Source organism: Rhinolophus sinicus, linkage group LG01 (assembly GCF_036562045.2).
Source record: "Rhinolophus sinicus isolate RSC01 linkage group LG01, ASM3656204v1, whole genome shotgun sequence".
In the NCBI taxonomy this organism is placed as follows: Eukaryota; Metazoa; Chordata; class Mammalia; order Chiroptera; family Rhinolophidae; genus Rhinolophus; species Rhinolophus sinicus.
This window is the reverse complement of record NC_133751.1, coordinates 201,224,779-201,248,267: the sequence shown is the minus strand read 5'-3', so window position 1 is coordinate 201,248,267 and position 23,489 is coordinate 201,224,779. Positions and strand designations below refer to the sequence as shown.

General features: G+C 42.8%; 1 protein-coding gene across 1 annotated transcript in view; it reads left to right on the top strand.

The window, feature by feature from the left end:
- The window catches only part of DNER (delta/notch like EGF repeat containing), a 273,668-nt gene that overhangs the window by 123,825 nt on the left and 126,354 nt on the right, over positions 1 to 23,489 (top strand). The window contains exon 5 of the mRNA XM_019737353.2: positions 20,725 to 20,870. Within this exon, the coding sequence (XP_019592912.2) occupies positions 20,725 to 20,870 (146 nt within the window). The remainder of the gene's footprint in view (positions 1 to 20,724; positions 20,871 to 23,489) is intronic.

Genomic DNA, 23,489 nt, shown 5'->3' with positions numbered 1-23,489 from the left:
GATCATTCTCAAACAAACCTGCACTATTTTATTAGCGCCTGCTGGTGGAGGTGGATTGAGTAAACATCTTACCAACCACCTTACATCTGGGCTTGGGAGGTCTCCGGCCCCTTGGCTGTCTATACATTGATCTGGAATCTTCTTCCCCTCTAAGCCCACAGGAACGGAGCTTCTGCCAGCTTCCTGAAGGGAGACATAATTTCTTGCAAACATCAGGTCCCCCCTTCCAAACTGTTACCCTGTCTGGCTGCTGTGCCCCTTTCTCCGTGGTCTGGATCCTGTCATCATGACACTTGCAGCCGTCCTGCCTCAGCCCAGGCCCACCGCGTACATACTGATAGCATCCTGGAGTGGGCTGTGTTTTCCCCACCTCTGAACCTTGTGGTTTGGATGGCTGGTCACCCTTTCCAGACGTTCATCTAACCCCAAACCTGCAGGTTTCCTGTTTGTTCTTCTTTATGTACAGCTGGCATCATTTTTTCCCAACTCTGTCTCCTTCCCCCTCTTCCAACTCTTTTATAAAATCTTTGCTTTGCCAGCTGTTTAAATCACACTTTTTCCTCTGATAATTGTATCTACAGCCAGTATCACACCACTTAGCATCTGAATGTTCCCTCTCCTTTTTTTGGTTTGATGATTTTATGTCTTTAATTAGACTGTAAAATTCTAGAGAAGGTACTGTATCATAACTCCTTGTACCGTGATGGCCACCTGAGTGATTAAATTTTGTTCATATACAGTTATTTTGCTCAGTAAATGCCATGTGAAAAAAATTGCCAGCTGCAAATGTCAATCTTTAGAATTCTTTGTAGATTTTCACATCCCTCTGTGACATTTAAACTTCTTTCCCCCCTTCTGTTACATTAAAATTATTTTAGGGGATCAAATGCAAAAAGAAAAAAAGAAAACAAAGAAAAAGAAAGAAACTTTTCATCATTCTTTTGGGAATGCTGCATTTTGCATTTTGTCCTTTAAGATAGCTTACTCGGGGGCCAGGGGTAAAACAGTCAAAGAAAGTTTGGAAGGGCTACCAAGTATAGTAACAGTAACATCTTTTGCTAAAAGCTTAAAATTTAACAAGGAAAATGCAAATATTTCACCTTTTCATGGCCAACTTAAAACCACAGTTGAATATGGTCTATTGAACTTCCTGCAACAGAGGGAAGGAAACCTTGGAAATGTTAAAAAAAAAATAGTTGGATGAGAACAAAAGCAGAAGTATAGACTGTCCTGAGCAGCATAATTTACATAACGTCCTTATAGCTCACATTGTCCTAGTTGGAAGACTTCTATTAAATTTTACTTAAACTGAAACTACATTTCTATATTGTTAGCAAACAGGATTTTTCTTTTTGATTGTTTTTATTATTGGTATTGTATATTAGGATCTTCTTTTAAATTAGTTGGTCTTGAACCTCAATGCCTTGCTCCTATCTTCCTAAATATTGTCATGGTCAGCATCATTTGTTTATTGGTACCCACTGATGGCGCTGATAAACTAAGCCGTGATGAGAAAGACACATTCCATTATGGACATGCACGGTCCCTATCGTTGACAGTCTAAGGTTCACTGGGCCCCACTGAGTGTTGGTTGTCCAGGCTGTGGTGGAATTAGGGCAAGTGAGCAAAGATGAATGAGACCTTTCTCCTCCCCTTCAAGACAGTGCCTGGGATCGGGCTTTGTAGAAAGGCAGGTTGCTGGTCTACCACAGACCTGATTGCTCCACACAGAATCTTTTACAAGCTCCTCGGGTCATTCTTTCACACACCATAATCTGTGCAAATCCTAGGAACTAATCAATAGTGTTAGAAGCAGAGGACACCTGGATGATAGAGTAAAGCCACCCCAAGTGCCTGCATGCAAGCCAACTGTAAGTTACTAAGGTGCTTCTGGAGATTTCCAGCACCAGTTTCAGAACTTAAGAGAACAAAGGTGGCAGGTAATTCTTCTATAATTCGTGTCTCATTTATTAGGTGGAGGGGTTTGCTTGGTTTTGAGAAGCCAACTCAAGGTATGTCTTTATAATAATAAATTCTCCTTTCTCCCTCTCCCTCAGCCCTTTATTTAAAAAATAAAGATAGCATATTTTGCTTGCAGATTAATGTGGCAAAATTAAATAATAAGGAAAACTATATTGTAAAGAATTTCTTGTTAACTCTGGAGAGAAATACCTCATTACTCATCCAGTACTGGTGAATTTTAAGCCAAATCTTATTCATAGAATTTGATTGAAACATTTCTTTAAAACTTCCCTTGCTTCTTTTAACTTAGAGACAACCTTTTCAGGGCTGTGCCAGTTTACTGTCAAGCTTTTCTTAGCTTCTGTCAGTGCAAATTTCAACTAAGAAAGTGATTTTTTGAATTGCTGTTTTTACATCAAAGTTCTGCTCCTCTGTAGCATGTCTTGTTTTTTCTTCTTTCTAAGGTGGAGGGATGGGAGAAACGGAAGAGAGAAAGAGAAAGAAAGGAGAGAGAGGGCAGAGAAGGAAGGAGAAAGAGAGAGAGGAAGACGGGGTGGGGGGTGGGGAGGGGAGAGAGAGAGAGAGAGAGAGAGAGAGATAGAGAGAGAGAGAGAGAGAGAGAGAGAGAGAGAGAGATTGATTGATTTTCAGGGCTAAATATCTAAACCCCTGGGATTTTGGTTTTCTCTCACCAGAATGTAGTTTTCCAATTTACTCTGTTTTGAAAAATAAAAAAGGCTCTATGACAATAGATAATATAAATAATAGTCACATTTTTTTGGAAAGAAGAATACATTCATTTGCTGTCTGGTTATCTGGTCTTTTCACTTAATGTATCACTGATATTCTTTTGTGTTAATAAACATAAACCTATAATATTTTTCTTAATGGCTGTATAGTGTTCCATTGAAGCAATGAACTATAATTTATTTAATCAGTATGCTATTGTTAAACAGCTCCCTTCTTTCTTTTGCCTCTTTAGACAGAATTTCAAACATTATAACCTATTTTGTCTGATGGTTTATTTGGGTTAAATTCCCAGATAAGGAATTTGCTGGACCAAAGGGTTTGTATGTGTTTTTTTTAATTAAAGTTTATTGGGGTGACAATTGTTAGTAAAGTTGCATAGATTTCAGATGTACAATTCTGTAATACATCATCTATATCTGACATTGTATGTTCACCACCCAGAATCAGTTCTTCTTCCATCACCATATATTTGATCCCTTTTGCCGTCATGTACCACCCCCTTCCAGTTTGTATGTTTTAATGACAAATTTGATACACATTATCAAATTGCCCTTAACTTCCTTTTAATTTTCACTCATGACAACCAGTTTATCTTTGAAATAGTGTATTATTCCTCTTCCATCAACTTTTGGCTGGATTCAACTGGAAGTTGACATACACCTCTTAGAAATGTCCTTAACAATCTGAAACTTTCAGGGAACTCCTGAAGGGAAAAAGTGGTCCTTAACAGTTTCCAGAAAAAGGACAGTTCAAGTCTCTTTAAGCAGAAGGTATTTAAAGTGGTTTTATCACGATATGGCACTTAGATGTCAGAGTAATGGTAGATGGAATGGTTTCATTGTATCATTCATTTGCACATCAGCACGATTGTAAAATGGTGAGAGAGGGGTGAGGAATGAGCAAGTGGCTGCCTCTCGTGGTCCCTGTCACATTGTCAAGCGCCGGTGACATTTCTCCCACTTCATGTTCTGTGAAGGAGAACATTCATATTCTAGAAGACTACAGCCGCTGATTCCATTTCCACGTCCTTCTCTTGCATTCTTTTGCTTCCCCACTTCCATATCCTGAAAGGAGATATTTAAATTCCATTTATCATAGGCTTTTTATGAGGTCAGAGCTATTCCATGAGGATGGGGCAGAGGATTTCCAGAATGGACAAATATTTTGAAAAAACCTGTTAGGGAGGCTTTAGAGATGGTCACTTGCTTTAGACACAAAATCAGGTTAGTTGTAATTGTTTTTCACGAAGATCTTGAGTTTAAAACTCAGAGCAGCAAGTAACTGAACCAAAGTAGGGCATGCCAGCAGGAAGAAATGATCATTTTTGGTGAAGAATATAAATAATTAGGATTGCATCTCAAAAAGACTCTCTTGCTTTCTCTCTGACATTTGGGTTTTGAATGCCATGGTATTTTTGGCATTCACATGCATCCTTAACAGGCAGTGCTCTCATGGCTGTCCTCTTTTAATGCCGTGATCGTGAGTTTGACCTACAAAAGTTATATTTGCTTGGTAGACAAATGGAAAATCTCCTTAAATAAATAACACCGACAAATACTGTTTGGCTACCTCACCGATAACAGATGACAGCCTCTGGAACACTATCCTGTGAAAACACGGGCTCTGCATCATCGGCACATCTATCCACATCCCTGTTTATCATCAGTAAACGTTATTGATGAATTGCTATGTGTAGGACCCTATGCTCTGTACTAGGGACACAAGGATATATAAGGTCCCAAGTGCTGACTCTGAGAGTTTAGCCTTCAGGCAGACAGGACATGCTCGTTACAGATAAGTAACCCCGGTAAGTGTTGTCCCAGGACTCAGTCTCGTTCATGAAATTGTGTTCAAATAAACACAGTCCAGTAGTCAAAAAAAATGAATTAAAACACTTGAAATTTTTATTCATTTCTTTGAGGGAATAGGAATAGGAATAGGAAATACATTCCTGTTGGGCAACAAAAGTCGTATCAATCTTATCTCCTCCTCATTCCTCTCTTAATAGTCTTCGTGTGTTGGCACTTGCTTTGTGAAATTCTCTCTCCCACTCTCCACATCTGCTCCCTCAAATCTCAGCCCAACACCCAGGCTTTGAGGCGCTTCCCTCCTTTCTCTTCCTGTTCTCTCAGTTCTTTATTTGGTACATCAGGGTAGCCTCTCTGTTGTTGGTCTGTTTTTAGTTCTTCTCTCTGTCATGTCCATCACCTGTGTTCTCTACAACCAAGAGCTTGGCTGGGAACTGACCCAGCAAGCAAAAGCCCTTCCCCCTTAGAAGCTGAAGTAAGAGGAAGGTTATAAATATTCATATAATAAGTAATTGTTGCTCTTGTTAGATATAAATGGCTTGGAGAGGATGTTGCACGTGAAGTGGTAAATGAGAAGATAAAGGAGCGAATATTAAGTATCAGATGAGTTATACAGTCAATTTAAGGGCTACATGGATTCAGAAAGGAAGAATAATCACCAAGAGAAATCACTTTAGGCTTGAGCGTGGCCTTGAACTGAAGAGTAGGTGTGAGAAGGAAAGACATTCATTCAGGGTGAAAGGAATGTTGTGAGCAGTGATGTGGGAGGGAGAATGCACGTTTCAAAACAGTAGATCAATTTGGCTGGAGCGGCAGGTTTCAATAAATAAGCCATGGAATGTTAGGGAAAGGGTAGGATGGAGGAGCCAGGCTGTCCAGGGGGTTGCACAGTGTGTTAAGGGTCTTGCATTGAGCTAGCAGGTGGCGGTGATCCAAGGTTTTAAGCAGGGGAGGAAGTGCAGTTGTAGCAGAGGTGGTAGTATAATATGGTGAGAGCCGTGGAGTAGCTTTTGGTGGTGAAAATGAAGGGTCAAAATCAAGCGGGAGTGGCAGCAGAAAGCAGGAGAGTGGATCGCAGGGACGTTGAGAAGGTAGCTTCAGTCGACATGATTGTATGTCAGGACAGCAAGGGTGTGACTTAGAAGACAGAGTCCAAACGAGCGATATCGGTTTCAAGTTAGGAGGTGTTATTAATGGGAATATTCCACGTTGGGAAGAAAGGCTCCTCTTGAAAAGGGTGGTGGCGCTTAGTTCAGATGTGTAGGTGACATTCAGCAGGCAGATGGAAGGGGAGAACCCTATTCCAGAGGGAAGCTATGGCTGGAGATTGAAATGTGGGGGTCTTTGGGGTGAAGGTTAGACTTGAAGCTGCTGGGAAGAAGCAACAAATCATGTAGAGAAGAGGGTTGGGGTAATGCCATCGTGTAGCTGCGTTTTGCACGTGGGAAGAGAAAGGGAGCCAGCCAAAGTGGCAGCACGGGGAAGACAAGAAAGAAGGTGGCAGAGAGGGAGACGGAGGGGAAAGTGAATCGGAGAGGGGACCCGAAGGTCCCAGCTCTTAGAGGCAGCGTTGCTCTGAGTGGCCATAGACTCTGCGGGTGTCCTTCCCATGTCGGATGAGACCGTTTCCTCCTGCAGCCAGGCCCCAGCCTTGACATCACCCTTGAACTTGTTTACTTCTCAAATGCATGTACCAAGAAGTCCCTTCTCTGACTTCAACATGCCCGCACACATCTCTCCACCCCCACTGCTGTCCCCTGGCGCAGCCCCCAGACTCTCTCCCTGCTTTCACCCCTGCCTCCTACCTTCGAGCCGTATTCAGGAGGACCACGTCACGTCCTGCCTCGGCTTACAACCCTGCGCGGCTCCCATTTCATTGAGAATGGGAGCCAAGACTAGAAGTCCTCCGAGGCCTGAATCCTCTGACCTCGTCTCTCACCACTTGTCCTCACGCTCCTTCCACTTGGACCGTGTCTAGAACTCCCCAGGCATCATCCCTTCTCAGGGGCCTTTCTACTGGCTACCTCCTCCCTTACCTGCTCCGTGTCCTCGCTTACCTTTCACCTGTAGTGACCCCCCTCTTGTACACTGCAACCTCCCTTCTCCTCGTTTGGGCCTCTAGGGCTCCATAGCCCCTTCTCTGCTCTTCTTTTCCCCATAGAACTTACCACTTTCTACCAGAGAACATAATGTACACCTTTTCACCTGTCTCTCCTGTGAGCCTGTAACCACAACGAAGGCCGGAAACTGTACAGGTGGTTCACTATGTATGAGAAGTACTTACTGCAATGGCTCCTTCATAGTCGGCACATAACAAATAGTTACTGAATTGCTGGGCAGTAATAAGTGTAGAAACCCTGCTTAAACTTGCGGATGCAAAACAGCTGAAAAAACAGCCGGCAGAGGTGCTGCGTGAGAGTCTCATGTGACTGAAAGTGCAGGTATGGATCTGCCTTCAGTAAGTGCCTCAGAAAATTTAATCAGACAGGTCTGCAAGAAAATTACAGCCCCTGAAATATTTGGTTTTGGCTTGTTTTCGATTTTGTGCGTTTGACCTTATTTTATAGAATACATTGTTGAGTTACATAGATGCACGTGCCTTTAGCCTTTGGTCATACACTCAAAGGTGCACGTATGTATGTTATGTGCACACACACACACGGATGCTCACTTGTGTATACACTCACAGATGCACATCCGTACATAGATTTGTATGTGTAGAGGTGCACAGACACGTCTACACACACATATGGCTTGAAGGACCTGGCAGGTAGATAACGTTAAAGGATGCAGCTTGGAACATGTGAGAATGAGCATATAGCGATGTGTAAGACTGGGCAGTTAGTTTGGAAAGAAACAGAGCTTTTAGAGTTGGAAATAATGGTAGTAGTTATGTGGAGGGTCTAGGACGTAGCTAACATTTATGAATAAAAAATGATCAGCAAATTCACAAATTAATTTTCTATTAATGTGCTAGCTTTATTTCAAGAAGCATTCCTTTAAAATATTAAACTGTGATCAGCTTCTACAAATTAGCCTGATTCCAAAGCTTGCGTTTCACACTGGGGAGCCAGGTCCACCCCCACGGGGGACAGGCAGCCTTTTTACCAAGGCTGGAGCCCCCAGTGCACACTAGAAAGGGAAATTCGAAAGACTGAGACCCACTTGATGTGTTTGATATTGTTCTCTTTGTTTCCAATGTGAACAAAGGTTCATTTTGTTTTGTTTTGTTTTGTTTTTGGACCTCTGCCTTACACACTCTGATTCCTGTTAGATTTTCCAATAGTGAAGGCAGTCTGTTCAAACAATGTCAGATAGGGATTTTGGACTGTAAAGGTTGTAAGGAGATGGATAGAATTTTTAATTTGCTACATTGACTATTACAGAAACAATCGATTATCAGATAGCGAGCGATCTGAGGACTTTCGTAAAGACTGAAGCCTAAATGAAATCTGTTCTGGACAGATAAAGGAAACCCTTTTCAGTCCACTGAGGTGATGGTCACACTGAATTAAAGAATTTAATTTTGGGAGAGAGCTGATTGGGAATAGGGACAATCTGTAATTCACTCTTTCTTGATAAGCCCCCGAAACAGGATTGGTGGTATTGTTCATGGGTTGGAGCAGGACATGGTTTATGAAGCTTGCCACCTAAATGGGTTTGGGTCTCTGTGTTCAGCAGAGCCCCTGGCTGAAGGGGAAGCCGCTTTGCTGTGTGCTTGGAGCTGTTTTGATTACTGCAACCACCGAGGCTGTTAGCTAGAGCAAGAGGTCAGGGACATGTGTTCTTGTCGCCACCAGCTTTCTTTTCTGGGTTCCTTGTTGATCTTTGCTATTTGGTCCTTTTTATATCCTTGTACTTGCTGGCACCACATCTAAGGTCACTTGTCCTTCCTCCCAGAAATATTTGTTGAGAGCTAGGCCCCTGTTTGGTGCTGGTGATAGGGCAGTGAACAAAACAAACAAAATCTTTGCTCTCATGAATCTTATGTTTGAGTGGGGTGACAGGCAATAAACAATGCTGCAAATAAGTACAAAATTACAATTGTGATATGCACAATGTGCTATGACTGTAGTTGATAATAAAAATCTGATTGATAGAACCTTGGGGAGTAAAGATCACTACCTTGAACGAAGATGAGTAGGTGGAGGTATTGATGAGGCAATGGAGGCGGTTAATCCTTCCGGGCAGACGGTTGGAACCACGTGTGCAAAGGCCCGGTCGTTACACAGAGTACATCACCTCATGGTACCGGAGGAACTGCAGCAAGGCCATGAGGCCGCAGCTTAGAAAGCAAGGGTTAGAGAGGTGAGGATGTGGTGAGAAGTAGGCTGGGCCAGCCCTGCTCGGCTGTGGAGACCACACTAGAGCCAGCAAGGGGAGCTGTTGAAGAGAAGGATCTGCTCAACACGTTCCTCCTGTGTGAGGTTCCTACTGAAATACATTCATCTTAATTTGGCAGAAAAGAAATCGTCCTTATAGCAGCTTCTCTGCCCGGCCGTCAGACACCTGGGGTAGTTGGTGAACCCTTCAGTCTTTGGTCACACCCCCAGGGATTCTGATTCACTGGGTCCGGGTGGAGCCTACACAACAGTTTATGACATAAACTGTAGGGAATTCTGACTCCCTGCAGATTCTTCGCATTTGTGAGTCAGGTAGGAGAGGGGCTGAGTGGTGGAGACATTTCTGAAGCTCCAGAAAGTGGGGCAGATAGGTAAGGCTGCCTCTGAGCATCCTGAGGACGGAGGCCAAGGGTGTGACTGTTCTTGTGATGGGAATGCTCACAGGAGCTCGAGATAGCGCGACCAAACCGGCTGAAGCTCAGTTGTCGTCTCCGTACCTCCCAATTTTCCTCTCTCAAACTGTCGTGTGCTACCGGGGCTTCGTTGCAATCCATTGGCGAGTTCTATTTTTAGTGCAGTAAATACCTGCCCTGAAAAATAAAGGTGTCATGCATAATTCAAGAGCAAATGCATCTCAAATTAGAAATCTCACCAAACACTTGTAAGTTCAGGTAACTTCTTTCATAGGACCTTGAGTTACCAGACAGTCTTGTCAGTGGCCATTCAAATGTGGGATTTTGAATAAAAGCAGAGCAAAGACATGTCATAGAAGAAAGGCAGTGGAAAGACCATGTTCACAATGTTTGCAACAGCCAGGAAAGTAAACATGTTAATCAACAGCTTTTCATGTTAGCTCATCTCGAAGGCCCGATTCCCCGACTCCCTGATGTTTATAGCTATCCACTGCCCAATTATTGTGCATTTATAGTCTCCCGCTGCCCTCCCATCAACACAGAGAAGTGATGAGTTATTTTGGCATTCATAGTAATGCCATTAATCAGGATACATTCATTGAGTATTAATGACTGGATGTGGTGGGCAATTGTATATGAGTTGTACATTAGTTTAGCAATTGATTTACTAGTATTTGATGAGTTGAAACTGTACTAACAGAAGATTAAGTGATACAATTCCAACTGATGATGAAAAGGCCATCAAATAGACATTGAAAAAGAGATTAAATAAAGAATTTCAATTGTATATTCTGTGTGAGCCAACAAAATTTCAAAGGAAAGTGCAAATTAATTTTCATGTTCTACCCATGGGTATTTAGAAACTGGCGTTAAAAACTGTGTCCAATTAGAATGTGGTTTTCATATGAAATGAGGTTTTTTTTGTTTGTTTTGTTTTTGCAAAATGGAGATTAGTTAATGTCAGAAATAGGCACATGGAGAGATTTGACAGCCCTAGTTGTAAATTTTGCTTCAAAAAAGGATTTTATAATTTGAATATTTTTATATCACTATGTCCATTATATTGGCCAGTGTCTCTTGTGTTAATTCCTGGTTATACATTTAAAAATTGTCTTTTAATTGTGTGTATTGTAAGCATACATGGTATATATATTATAACTTTAAGTAAAGCCTAGAGCTTAGCTTTTAACAGTAGAACCTAGACATTAATTATTCAAAATGGCAGGTAATGAAAGTCACATTGCTATGAATGGGTAGTATACTTTTATTTGGACATTATTTTTAAATTCTAGGAAGAATTTTTACAAGTAGCGGTAATTAAAAAAAATTCCATTTCAAAGTTTTGACTCTAAAGAACCTCCTTGTTTGCATCTCGGCACTGCTCTTTTCCAAGGGGACATACTTTCCCAGAGCCTTTTCCTCAGACCTACGCAAGATTTAAGTTCCAGTTATGTCCCAGTTCGAATAGATGTTGGTTTTTGATATTGCTGTTGATGATGGTGATGATGATGGTGGTGATGGTGGTGTTGTTGGTGGTGATGATGGTGATGATGACGATGGTGATGGTGGTGGTGTTGTTAGTGATGATGATGGTGGACTTGATGATGGTAGTGGTGGTGATGATCGTTGCTATGAACTGAAGTTTGTGTCCCCCACAATGTTGAAACTGTAACACCCAATGTAATGGTACTTGGAGGTGGAGCCCTTGGGAGGCAATTAGGGTTAGATTAGATCATGAGGGTGGACCCCCCATTGTGAGATTAATGCTCTTATAAGGAAGTGAAGGGACTTTGTCTACCATGTGAGGTACAGCCAAAAAGCAGCTGTCTATTACCCAGGAAGTGGATCCTCACCATGAACCTGACCTTGCTGGCACTGTGATCTCTGACTTGCACCTTCCAGAACTGTAACAAATACATGTTTGTTGTTTAAGCCACCCAGCCTATGGTATTCTGTTATAGCAACCTGAACTGACTGAGACAATGGTGGTGGTGATGGTGGTGATGACGGTGATGGTGATGACAATGATGGTGATGGTGATGGTGGTGATGGTGATGGTGGTGATAATGATGATGATTTATAGAGTCCTTACTATATGCCCCACTGTACTAAATGCTTTGCCCATGTTAGGACTTTCAATCATAACAACTACCATGGGAAATGGTAATATTATTATCTGCATTTCAGAGAGAAGGAATCCAAGGCATTAAGGGTATAAATAACTCTTCCAAAGTCACGGAGCTGGTGAGAACTCAGGCCATTTGGTGGTAGAGCCTGGTATAATCTCCTCTTACCCTCATGTTAGCACATGGGCCTGATTACTCATTTTAGTATTTACTGTAAAGCCACTAAGCAGGAGACATTCATTTGGAATTAATAAATGGATTTGTGGACAATTACCCATTTCTGTAATTTGAAACACACATTATATACAGAATACATAAAAGTTAAAATCAAATTATAGCATATAGTTGCTGTTAATGTGTACATTTAGTATATCCCTATATAATACGAGGAATGACATTCGATATTTTTCCTAAGCTGGCACTCAATTCCTTATCAGTCCTTCACTGTCTGATATAAGGTGAGCCACCTTGATGGCTAACCTGGCTTTATAAATAATAAGGAACAGAAAGCAGAGGGGGAAGTGGTGGAGTTAATATTTTGTGAGTTTGCGACCCTAAGTAGTAGCTAAATGGCAATTCCTTTGGCGCCAAGTGGTGGAGATGGTGGGGTGTGGCACAGGAGAAGGAATTTTATATGATCCTTTTGCAGGCCTGTGTTGGTTAGGGTACAGTCTAAGCTGCTGCCATAGACAGACCTCAAATACAGTTCCAGGTTAATTTCTCTATCATGTTGCAGTCTGGATGCAGCTGCTCCAGGGCATAGAGATTCCACCTCTGGATTCAAAATGACTGCCTAGCTGTCACCATTACTTTGGCATGTGAGCCAGTGGGAAGGAGGAAAGGACAAAGGGAACACAAGCTTAATCTTCTTAAATGTACAACACAGGGTGCCACACATCCTGTCACTGAGTCCGAGAAGAGGTGTGCTCTTTAGCTGGTGGCCTCGTTCCCAGCAAAAACTCCAAATTCTACTAAAGGGATGTGGGGAGAATAGACTCCAGTGGGCATCTAGCAGTTACTGACACGGTTCCGATGCTCAAGTTTTACTTAGGACAAATAATTTAGTCTAATATTCAAGGAGAAAGGAGCGTGGTAGGGTGAACACCTTGAAAAAAATTAAAAATATCGCATCCTGGACTAGTAACCCTTATGATGGTTAGTTTGTTGTGGGAAAAGGTACTTCTTTGGGAAAAATGTGGAATGTCAACCTAGCAACTCTCAATCTAAACTTTTTGGTTCATTTTTTAAGCCTCTGTTTTGATACTGAATTTTCAGTTTTTTCTGTAGGATGAGTAGCGGGTGCTGCTGAGATGCTGATAAAGGTGGGAAGCAGTTTTTAAGGGCTGCTATATCTGACAGATTTGGTGAGGGAAAAAACGATCTGTATTCAGGTGCTAGCAAGTATATTGTATTTTTTCTATAATATCTCCCCACTATCTTTATAATTTGATAGAAAAATAATCCAGTTGACCCTCGAACAATGTGGGTGTTAGGGGCGCTGACCCCCCACACAATCGAAAATCTATGTATAAATTTTGAGTTCCCCCAAACTTCATTTGTCTTTTCGTATCCATGGGGCATTAGTTCCAGGACCCCCCACAGATACCAAAATCCGTGGATGCTGAAGTCCCTGTATAAAATGGCGGAGAACAATGCATACAATTGACCCTTTGAATCCCCACATTCCCAACCGTGGTTGTGAAACCCAGGGATATGGAAGGCCAACTGCACATTTATTGAAAAAAATCTGTGTGTAAGTGGACCCATGCAGTTCAAACCCATGTTGTTCAGAGTCAACTGAACTTAACATATACTTTTCATAGTCATTTGGCCAGGTGTAACCTACCTGATGACTTAGATGAGTGACAATGATTAAAGTATCTGGGCAATTGCTGTTATGTGCTACTGTGCCTCCTAAATCAGAAAGCATTTTTGGCCATACCTTTACTCAGGAAACCCCAGGAAATGAGATATTCCAAATGGGTAAATTTTCCAAAAAAAAAAAAAAAAAAAAAAAAATTTACTTCTGATGCTGTAAGCATCAGAACTTAAAAGCAAGCAAGCAAGCAAACGAGCAACAACAAGACCCAGTCTTTTACCTGGAAATCTAAAGAAAGTTTTGTTTCGAGAAGATAGAAAGACCTTGGATGAGGTCCTGGGAAGGTTGGTGTAGCCAGGCAGGCTCTCCAGCGAATGAGGCATCGTGGTGTTAGTACATGGGTGTAGTAATAGCCTTGGTTAGTGCTCCATCTCCCACTGAACTGCTGGGCTGCTGGCGTTCTTTATACTTGCAATGGAAGGAAAGCCGTGTTCGGTACAAAGAGGTGCGTCCATAAGTCCTGTTTTAGTGTCACGCTGACCTGGACGTTATTTAGGTTCAGCTTTGCTCCCTGAATCAAGCTCTGTTTATTGCCTCTGGCCTGACGTCAAAAGACAATTTGTTTCTCAGGTTTTGCTTCCCAAACCACAAGTATTGAGTCACAAATCCACGGGGATCTGACTGGCTTAGAAAGCTTTGCACTAACCTCCATCCCACTTTCTAAAGAGTCAGCAGAGATATGCCATCTCACTTGTGCTTCTGTGGCACGAGATGTAGGCATGGGGGTGTTTGCCTTCCCCAAATCAATGCAAAAACCCTGCGTCTCTCGCTGGAACTGCCATCTGTTTCAGACCTTTCCTGTCTCTCTGGTGCCAGCCATGGGACTTCCTGGACTGTGAACAGTTTTTATAGGTTCTAGGTTTGTGCCAAATGACTTGCCAGTCTTAATAGGAAAACTCACAGTTTGTTTCCAACATTTACTGCTCAAGTGTTTACAGCTAGAACTTTTCTTTTGCACGTATGCTTTCCCTCTAACAGGAAAGAAAATGGTCTTTAGCCGATCCACTGAAGTGAGATGCAAATCTCATTTGCTATTAATCCCAATGAGGTATTAACTACAAAGTCCATTTAAGACTCTTTAGTGTTAATATTAAAGAAGACAAGTGGTAAAAGCAACAGTTAATGGCCTGGAGCCAGCCGTGTCTATGCTGTCACTGAGGCTGGACCATTGCGTTCCAGAGATAATGACTGGACCCCTTTCAGTTGCTCTCAACTTCTCATTGGCCCCAAGGGAGGTGAGTTTGGCAGTCACTGTTTTAAAAGGACTATAACATGGTAGAACATTTTATTACAGTGGTAATGAGCACAGTGTGGGGTTGAGGGCTGGGGAGTGTTAGTGTATGTTTGTGAGAGAGTTGGGGGAGTGGGGACATAGGGAGCAAGGATTGAAGGGAGGGAGAAGGAAACCCAATTTTTATTTGTCATCATCACTAGTTACTCGAGGGTGTTAAGAGATCCCTGGATAATCTTTGGAGAAAGTTTTCCTTTATTACAGTTGTAAAACTCATTAGGGAAATCACCCAGTTGCATTGCAAGTAGAAGGGGGCTTTCAATTGCCATGGTGTCTTCCCTCCTCTCTCCCTCCTTCCCGCCCTTCTTCCCTCCCTCTTTCTTCCTTTCTGAATTTTGAGTGGAACTATGTAGAGTCTTTGAGACTTTTTCCTTTGTTGTGGACCTCAGAAATCTTCTCTTTTCTTATCAGTCCCACGATGGAAAAATCATAGAGCTATTTCTGTTTTGTTTTGTTTTTCCTTTAATTTTTCTTTATTGTGGTAAAATACACGTAACAAAATGTACCATGTTAACCATGTTTAAGTGTACAGTTTAGTACATTCGTGCTGTTGTGCTCCCATCACCACTATCCATCTCCAGAACTCTTTTCATCCCGCAAAACTGAAACTCTGTGCCCATTAAACAACAACTCCCGTTCCTCCCTACACCCAGCACCTGACAACCACCATTCTACTTTCTGTCTTTCAGTTTTTGCCTAGTGTGATTCTGCTTTTGTCTGGTAACTAAGCAAAATGAAGTTTATATTGTGAATCTTGGCCTGTAAAGCTTGGAGCTTGGTTCTGGGCCCTGTACTGTCTCTCTTCTCTCCCTAAGTGTGCTCTCCCTTGTCCCAATGATATAATATGGTCCATATTTAGATGAGGCCCAAATTTAAATCTTCATCCCTGATGTTCATAACTATCCATGTCCCATGTCCCCTGTCCAACCACCAACTTGACTGCTCCATTTGGGGTCTCATCAGTGCCTCACATTTAATCTGTTCACAGTGGAAATCATGATTCACTTGCCTACCACCCCCGCCCCCACAAGTTTGCTTACACTACTTACGTATGATTTCTTCCTTTCTCTCATACCCTACACAAAAGTGTTCTCGGTTCTTCCTGCCAAATACGATCTTTCAAAAAGCATAAATCATGTGGTACTCTCCTGCTTAAAACTCTTCAGTGGGTTATCATTGCACTTGGCAGGGAATCCAAGGTTCATTAGACCCCCCGGGGATTGGGCTCCTCCTGTCCCTCTGTCCTCATCAAGGTGCTGGCTATTGACACACTGACTTTCTCATCCACCTGACACACTGACCTCCTCCACCTGACACACTGACCTCCTCCACCTGACACACTGACCTCCTCCACCTGACACACTGACCTCCTCCACCTGACACTGACCTCCTCCACCTGACACACTGACCTCCTCCACCTGACACACTGACCTCCTCCACCTGACACACTGACCTCCTCCACCTGACACACTGTCCTCCTCCACCTGACACTGACCTCCTCCACCTGACACACTGTCCTCCTCCACCTGACACTGACCTCCTCCACCTGGCACACTGACCTCCTCCACCTGACACACTGACCTCCTCCACCTGACACACTGGCCTTCTTAGTTATTTCACTGGCTCTTTCTTAGGCGTCAGATCTCAACCTAAGCTACCTCCTACTTGGAGCTCAGTAAACACCAGCTGAAAGCTCAATGAATGAGCTCAATGCTTCCTCCATCCCTATACTGCTCCCCACCCCACTTTACAGCACTAGTTTACTCACTGGGAATGCATGGACTGTCCATTTAGGGTGAGTCAATATTTCAGCCTCATAATCAGAATCCTAGACTTGGACTGTACACAATTATGATTTAAACAAATGCTTATTCAGGAAAAATTTCCAAGAACTCTAATTTTACATTTGTTGTGGTTGGAATGGGGAGTAAAACGTCCTGAAAATGAGAAGATGATAAAATATCCTTTTGTCACAAAAGGTGTGAGAACCCCTGAAACTTTTGGTGGACCTTCATTTTCTTTTCCCCATTTCTGCTTTACGTGTTTTTCTGTATTAGTGTTTCCTTTTCTTCTGTTTTATGCAGTCTATCCTATGATTTGGTTTTTCTTTTCCCTGCCTAGTCTTCTTCCCTCCCTCCCTCCTTCCTTGTTTCTCTCCTTTCTTTTATAAATCTCCTCTTTCTATTTCCCTTTCTTGTTTGTAATTTCAATAAGCCTTAAATTGGAGCAACTTCATAGCCTCTGATGTGACAAAAGTTCTTTGGGTTTTGAAAAGCCCATAGAAAATGCAGGTGCTGACAAAAGCCCACTCTGAAACGTCACTGTAAACAGAACCAGACTGTCATCCTCACTCCTGCTTGGCTAGTTTTTGTCTCCAGTTGATCAGTTGGCCAGTGAAGCTTGCCCTTAAATATGAGGGCAAGCTTTTCTATCCAGCTGTGTATTAGGAATGCTATTGTATTTATTGATTTCATGCCATTAAGGAAGAGAAAAATCATGACCATTTGCTCCGTGTTTCTTGTAAGTGTGTTAGAAATATCCGTTGATGTGAGTACTGTGTCAAGGAAATCACACTGGCTTTTCAACAACTCTCGAATGACCACTTATACAGCCCCAAAGAACTTCTTTGTTGAGAGAGGAATTCTATTTCACTTCAGAGCCTTCCTTCTGCCCCTTGGTAAAGGGCACGGTTCCTACTCTTGGCATGTGGGATTTCCTGAGGGCTACTTGGCTCTCACCCAGCTGCAGGTTGAGGAGAGTCAAATCCGATGGTATGGCTTTTCATTCTGAGGAACTCAGAAGCATTTTCCCTGAGGCACGATCAAAGGGCGGTGCAAACAACTTACTGAAAGTAGACTCTGACCTGGAAGGAGCCACCAGGCACTGTTCTCATCGTGTAACCGTATTTTGCTGAAAATAACATGCGTATCCTGTTGACTCAATTTGGGGAATTAGATGACATACCGTGTTTCCCCGAAAATAAGACCTAGCCGGACAATCAGCTCTAATGCGTCTTTTGGAGCAAAAATTAATATAAGACCCTGTCTTATATTATAGTAAAACAAGACCAGGTCTTACATTAATTTTTCTCCAAAAGACGCTTTAGAGCTGATTGTCCGGCTAGGTCTTATTTTCGGGGACACACGGTAATTAGGAAGTACGCAGTAATGTGTGACACACTGTTGCAAAGATTGATTTCTTCAATAGTTTACTAAAGAATTGTAGGGCCAAAATACTCACAGTCTTATTAAGTAAATAAAGCTCATATAGAAACCTTTATCAAAGTTGTGTCCAGGAACTTCTGAGACCTATGATGTGGAGGGAATATAAATATTGTCCCAATAGCACAGTCGCCAGGACTTTCAAAAATAGGTACATGAAATGTGCTTTCAGAGGCTCACCTAGATGCCTCTAATTCAATGTGACTGTTACCTTAGTAGTAAAATTACTTATGTAACTTAGATTAGTTTTTCTACCAGACTAGTGGTTCTTACCTGGAAGCACATTTCAGAATCATTTAGGGAGTCTTTTTCAAAAACATGCCTTGCCAGGGGCCCACCTCAGACTATTGATTCTGAATAACTTGTGTTGGAGCCTCGCTATATGTACTTGGAAAAAGCCGCTGCAAAATTATGAGGCTTCTGGTTTCAGAATGAGCTAAGGACCCCTGCTCTCAACTGTGAGTTTGGTGTGGCAGAAACCAAGGGTGGCTCATCTTTGTAACCCTAGCATCTAATACAGTGCCTGGTTTGTAGATGTGAACTCAGTAAATGGTCATTGAGGAAATGGAAGCAAATGATCTAGAAAACTATACCGTGAATATTTGAACTGCTTATTCATTTGAATTTCTACCAAGTAAATTTAATAATTGAACAGAATTTTAAAAATAACCTCTGGAGGTAGGCCTCTTCTACACAATTACGAAGTGTTATGTGGTCTAAATGCTTAGTAAGTAGACAGATGATAAAGATTTTCAGTAATTTGATGTGAAAGAGAACAAAGCGAGGGTATGAAAAACACCTTTATAAGGACTGATGTCTGATTTCCCTCTATTATTTTAGGTGTAAAAATACCTTTTTTGTAATAAGAACTCTGGTAGCACCCCAATATTGTATCAGGCTTTATTTCTCTGTCAAGCCGAATCACAAGTGGATAAGCAATTATTTCTTTAGTAAACTGGTACTTATGCACTTAAAAGTTGCTGTTCTTCCAAGTGGACATGCTGGTGACAAGACATTCCGGAAAGTTCTCTTTGGGAATTACCTTTGCTGTTCGGTCCATATATGTACCTGCAGACTGACTTCCTACTTGCCCCTCTCTAAGACTTGTCCTTGCCATCAAGGAAGCTTCCATAGAGGTGGTATGACCAGAAACCATCCAGGGCATAAAGTAATCGCGGACCTGTACATGATCGCATACACTGGCGCACAATGATAGAGCTCAGAGGGGCTGGGATATGAGGCAAAGCTCATAAATAAGGTGAGATCTGAGCTCTGAGATGGAAGGGAGAGGAGGATCCCAGGCAGTGGGGGTGTCGTGGAAACGTTTACAGGGTTGGAGTGAGCAAGGTGTGTGACGGCGGCTGGTAGTAGGTGTGAGGTGTCTCCACAGTGGGGGACCATGATGGAGGAACTAGAAAGCCCTACAGAGGAGGCACCTAAACTGCCCTTTCCCTTTTGTCCCAACGCCAATTTACCATAAAGGTTTCAATGGGCAATCCTAGGAAGAAAACAACTAGTGTCTGTGGACATAAAATACCACGGCATGTCAGACCGGCAGTGCCTGTCTTAGCCCAGAGACCAGGAGACATTGGTCTTCGAATTCAAAACTGGACGTGGAGGCATATCTCCTCCACTCTGCTCCGACTTGCATTCATTTCCCATCGTGACCTCAATGCTTGTGAATTGAACTCAATATTTTGCTGCTGTTTGGAAGCTGCCTCCTGCCTGTCACTGCATGTGCACTCTTGCACTGCTGTGGGACTCGGCGCTTTGCAGATTCCTGGTCTCAGGATATGAAGAGGGAGGGGACCCTGCTGTCTCGTTGCCTGAGACAGCCGCACTTTGTGCCTGTGTCCAGCGCAGTCATGGAAAGCACCTCGTTTTGATCCGAAAAGAGTCCCAGTTTTCATGATGAATTCTGTGGCCACCCTATTTTGGGGTTATTATCCTTACTTAACACATGAGGAAACTGGGGCTCAGAGAGGCATGGCTGTCTAGGCTTATTTTCACACCTTGTCTTGAGCACTTTTTATGGGTAATGCAGGAGTCTTCCTTCTGGATGATGGAAGTGTTAATTATAAGATATTCTTTTTAGAATGAAAAGCTGCACATAAATAAATGAACTCTCTTATTAGAAAAAGAGACACATTCTTAGTGAAATAATTATATCATTGATGCAAAATATTCACAGTATTTATTTCTTTATTCCAGTTGGAGGCTATTTACTCCATGTTTATTGCTATCTACTATGTACAAATGGCTGCACTAGACATAAAGATCATTCAACAATAAATATGACACATCACGGATATGGTGATCAGTGTTCAACTATGATTGGTCCTGTTTTATTTGATGGTTAAAACCATGTAACTTAATACTGTGCAGTCAGATCGGTGATCGAGTAAGATGTTCACTGATAAGCCTAACACAGAATGTGGGCCCGCGTTGCATGCCAGCCTGTGAAAGCCCTGGGAGCTGCTCAGGCTGGTGATGGGGTGCAGCCTTGGGGGACATTTAGTGCTCGTGACCGCCCCAAGGAGCCAGGAGGAAGAAGAGCGGGCAGATGCAGTCAGGTGGCGTCCTGGGAGTTGGGTTCAAATCGGAGAAGTTAATTCTAAGATGTTAGAGAAGGGATGGAACTGAGCGACAAAGTGGCCCCCAGAGGACAAGGGCAGGAACGAAGCAAAGGGATCTGAGGTGATCACGGAAATGCCTGGAGCTCCTTTTCCTTGGCCTTAGGTGTTTCTCAGGATGTCGTAAACGCCTGAGGTCCGAATGGCCTCTGTGTGTGCTTCATGCCTTTGCCTAACTTACTGCTTCTTGTTGTGTTGGCCAGATTTGAATGCTGTGTAAACTAACTCCATAGTTCTCGTGAAAAGAACGCTGGTAACACTTGACTCTACATTTCCTGTGTGTCCTATTTTCTTTTAGGTTTTGTGAATGACTCAGTTACTAAATCGATCGTGGCTTTGCGCTTGACTCTGGTGGTGAAGGCCAGCACCTGCACGCCGGGGGAGAGCCATGCAAACGACGTGGAGTGTTCAGGAAAAGGAAAATGCGTCACGAAGCCATCAGAGGTAAGGGGACACTGGGCAGCTTAAAAAAAAAAGTATATATGTTTATATATATATGTATATAGTTTACATAAATGTATTAAAAAAGCCCTCTGAATTTCTGGTTTCAATCATGTATTAGTATGCAACATACAGACACATAAATCTCCATATAATTTTTAAAGTAATTATAATAAATCTGTGCAGTGCTAGACCTTCTTGCTTTGGTATGAGGTAGAGATTTTGTGAGAAGTAGCAGCCATCATATCTGGTAGCAGAATCAAGAAAAATGGAAGAACGAAAAGGTAAGCACAGGGTCATTTACTTCCTAGTTATTACATAATTTATCCCTCCTTAGACGTCGCATTTCCCCAGCGCTGTTAACAGTTGCAGAAGTAAAAGTAAGAGAAGGAACCGAGAAGAGGCAGGGATAAGAAGGCTGACATCATTTTTTGACTTTCGTGGCCCAGCGTCATCAGCGCTATGGGAGACCTGAGCCTGTTCTCCCTTTTCTTCAGTAGCTCAGGTCGCAGGGTCATGAGGCTTGGAGCAGGGGCCACGTACAGTTTCTCCTCCTTCTTCTGGTTAGTGACGGGGTCCAGCATCCAACCAGCAAAGAACTGTAGCAGCCTCTGAGGCCAGTCACTGTTAGTATAGGGGTCCCTTAACGATGGCAGATGGACTCCATCTGAGCATGCTCAGAGAGGGTCACTGTGCGCCTTGTAACGGGGCCCGTTCTACTAGGGCACGTCTGTTCCTCTTACCACTTGCTATTTCTGTCTCCAGCATCCTTTCCTCCATTTTCTTCTCCCCAGTTCTACACATCTTTCTGTTGGAGAGAGTTCATGTTATAAGTGAAAGCGGGTCTCTGAATAGGAAAAGAGCCTGATTTGTTTTAGACCAATTTTAGGAGTAGCACTGCTAAGTTATCTTTGGTGACACCTCCTTATGGTAATGACAGCACATTCAGTAGTGGCGCACTTGGCCAGGTGGAAGGAATGGGGCTAACTGACAAAAGGGAAGTAGGAAGACGCTGCTCGGGTCACCTTGGAAAGCCTGTGATTTTGATGTTTTAGGTGGAATACTGCAGTAGCCTAAACACGCCACTTTTCTGCAAGCTATCCCTTGTAGGGGCAGAATATGGTCAGAACATGAGAACGCAGTGGGGATAATAATTTCTGCTAAATCTTTGAAAAAGAACATAAATGTAAACCAAGGCCAAAATGAAATCCCTGGGAGAGAGGAGAGTGTCTGGTGTAAAGCCAGGAGGTGACGCATGAGGTCCTGAGTTGAGCTTGCCCCATGGACCCCATGTCCTTGTATCTCAGCCCACTTGGACCTGTTTCTCCTCTCTCTCGGGAGAAGGATCATTTATCAACTTACTTAATGGAAAAAAAGAAGGGTACTGTGTTCTTCTATGACAGTCAAGACTAGGATGCCATAACTTGAGAAAAGATGAGAATCGAGAGGAAGAGTGTCAGATCTTCCCCAGTGGCGCTGCAAAGAAGAGACCGTGTTCTTCCCCAGATTCATTCTTCCTATTCCCAATGAATAATTCTGAGGCCTGATCAGCCCTCAGAAAGATCACATTGGCGAAAGAGAAGTGCCTCAAACAAGGAACAGGGCGCTCGTCTCAGAATTTTGGACTGACGAAGGGGTGAAGATTCCTCGTGAGCTTTCTGTTGTAATGGGCGACCCTTCTGGGAAACGTCATCCATAAGGTGGTCACCATACTGTCTTCCGTCATGCCTGTTGCTGTGGTCAGCAGCACTCACACGGGTTTCATCTGCGTGAAAGCTCTAGCGAAGAGGCTCTGCCTGCTGGTTTGGAATTGACTCATTGAAAAGGCCGTAGAAGTACGTAGCACCTGGCAGGTAACTTGGCAAATCTTGCCAACGTGCTTTGTGTTCCATGAAAAAGTGACTCACAGGCCTTAGTGCGGAATCCACGCTCGTTTTAGCAGATCGCTGCAGAGGAAGCGCAGCTTCTTACGGGCACCAGCTCCTCTGAAGACATCTGAGTGCTGCTCCCTGAGATGACTCCTTCACCCTCTGCCTCTACCTCCCAGCTCCAAGCAAGTTGCTTCTAGAGTATTGAGCCTCTGCTGTTGATTCTGTAAAGCCTGCATTTACCTTCAGTGAATTTAAGAAAATTGTGTCCAGTCATCTTATCTGAGCCATTATAATTACCCTTGGTGACTCTAAGCAAATGATTAGGCTGACATTACCTTGTCCATTTGTAGACCCACCACATTGTTATCTTGGAGAGAAACATCTGGAAGGCAGTTCTACAGTTCACAAAAAGATGGTGGGAGTGCGAATGGAAAGATGGTTCATCGTTTTTGTGTCTACTTGAGTTCCGTGGCTTTTCGTGATTATTGTCATGATTTACGAGTAGTTTGCCAACAATAAAATACTTTTATTATCAAGTTTGTTTCTTTTTTTCACTCTTTCCTAAAATTAGAAGTTATCTATCCAGACTTCCACTCAATTTAAGAATCCACTCTGTAGTAGAAAACAAAAAGAACTGTATGGTGGTTTAATTTTATGGTTTCTAATCATTTTTATATCGTTTTATTAGATCATCCATCAAAATAAAAGCAATTCTGTTACTTCCCCACTACTCTCATTCGGTAATGGAACT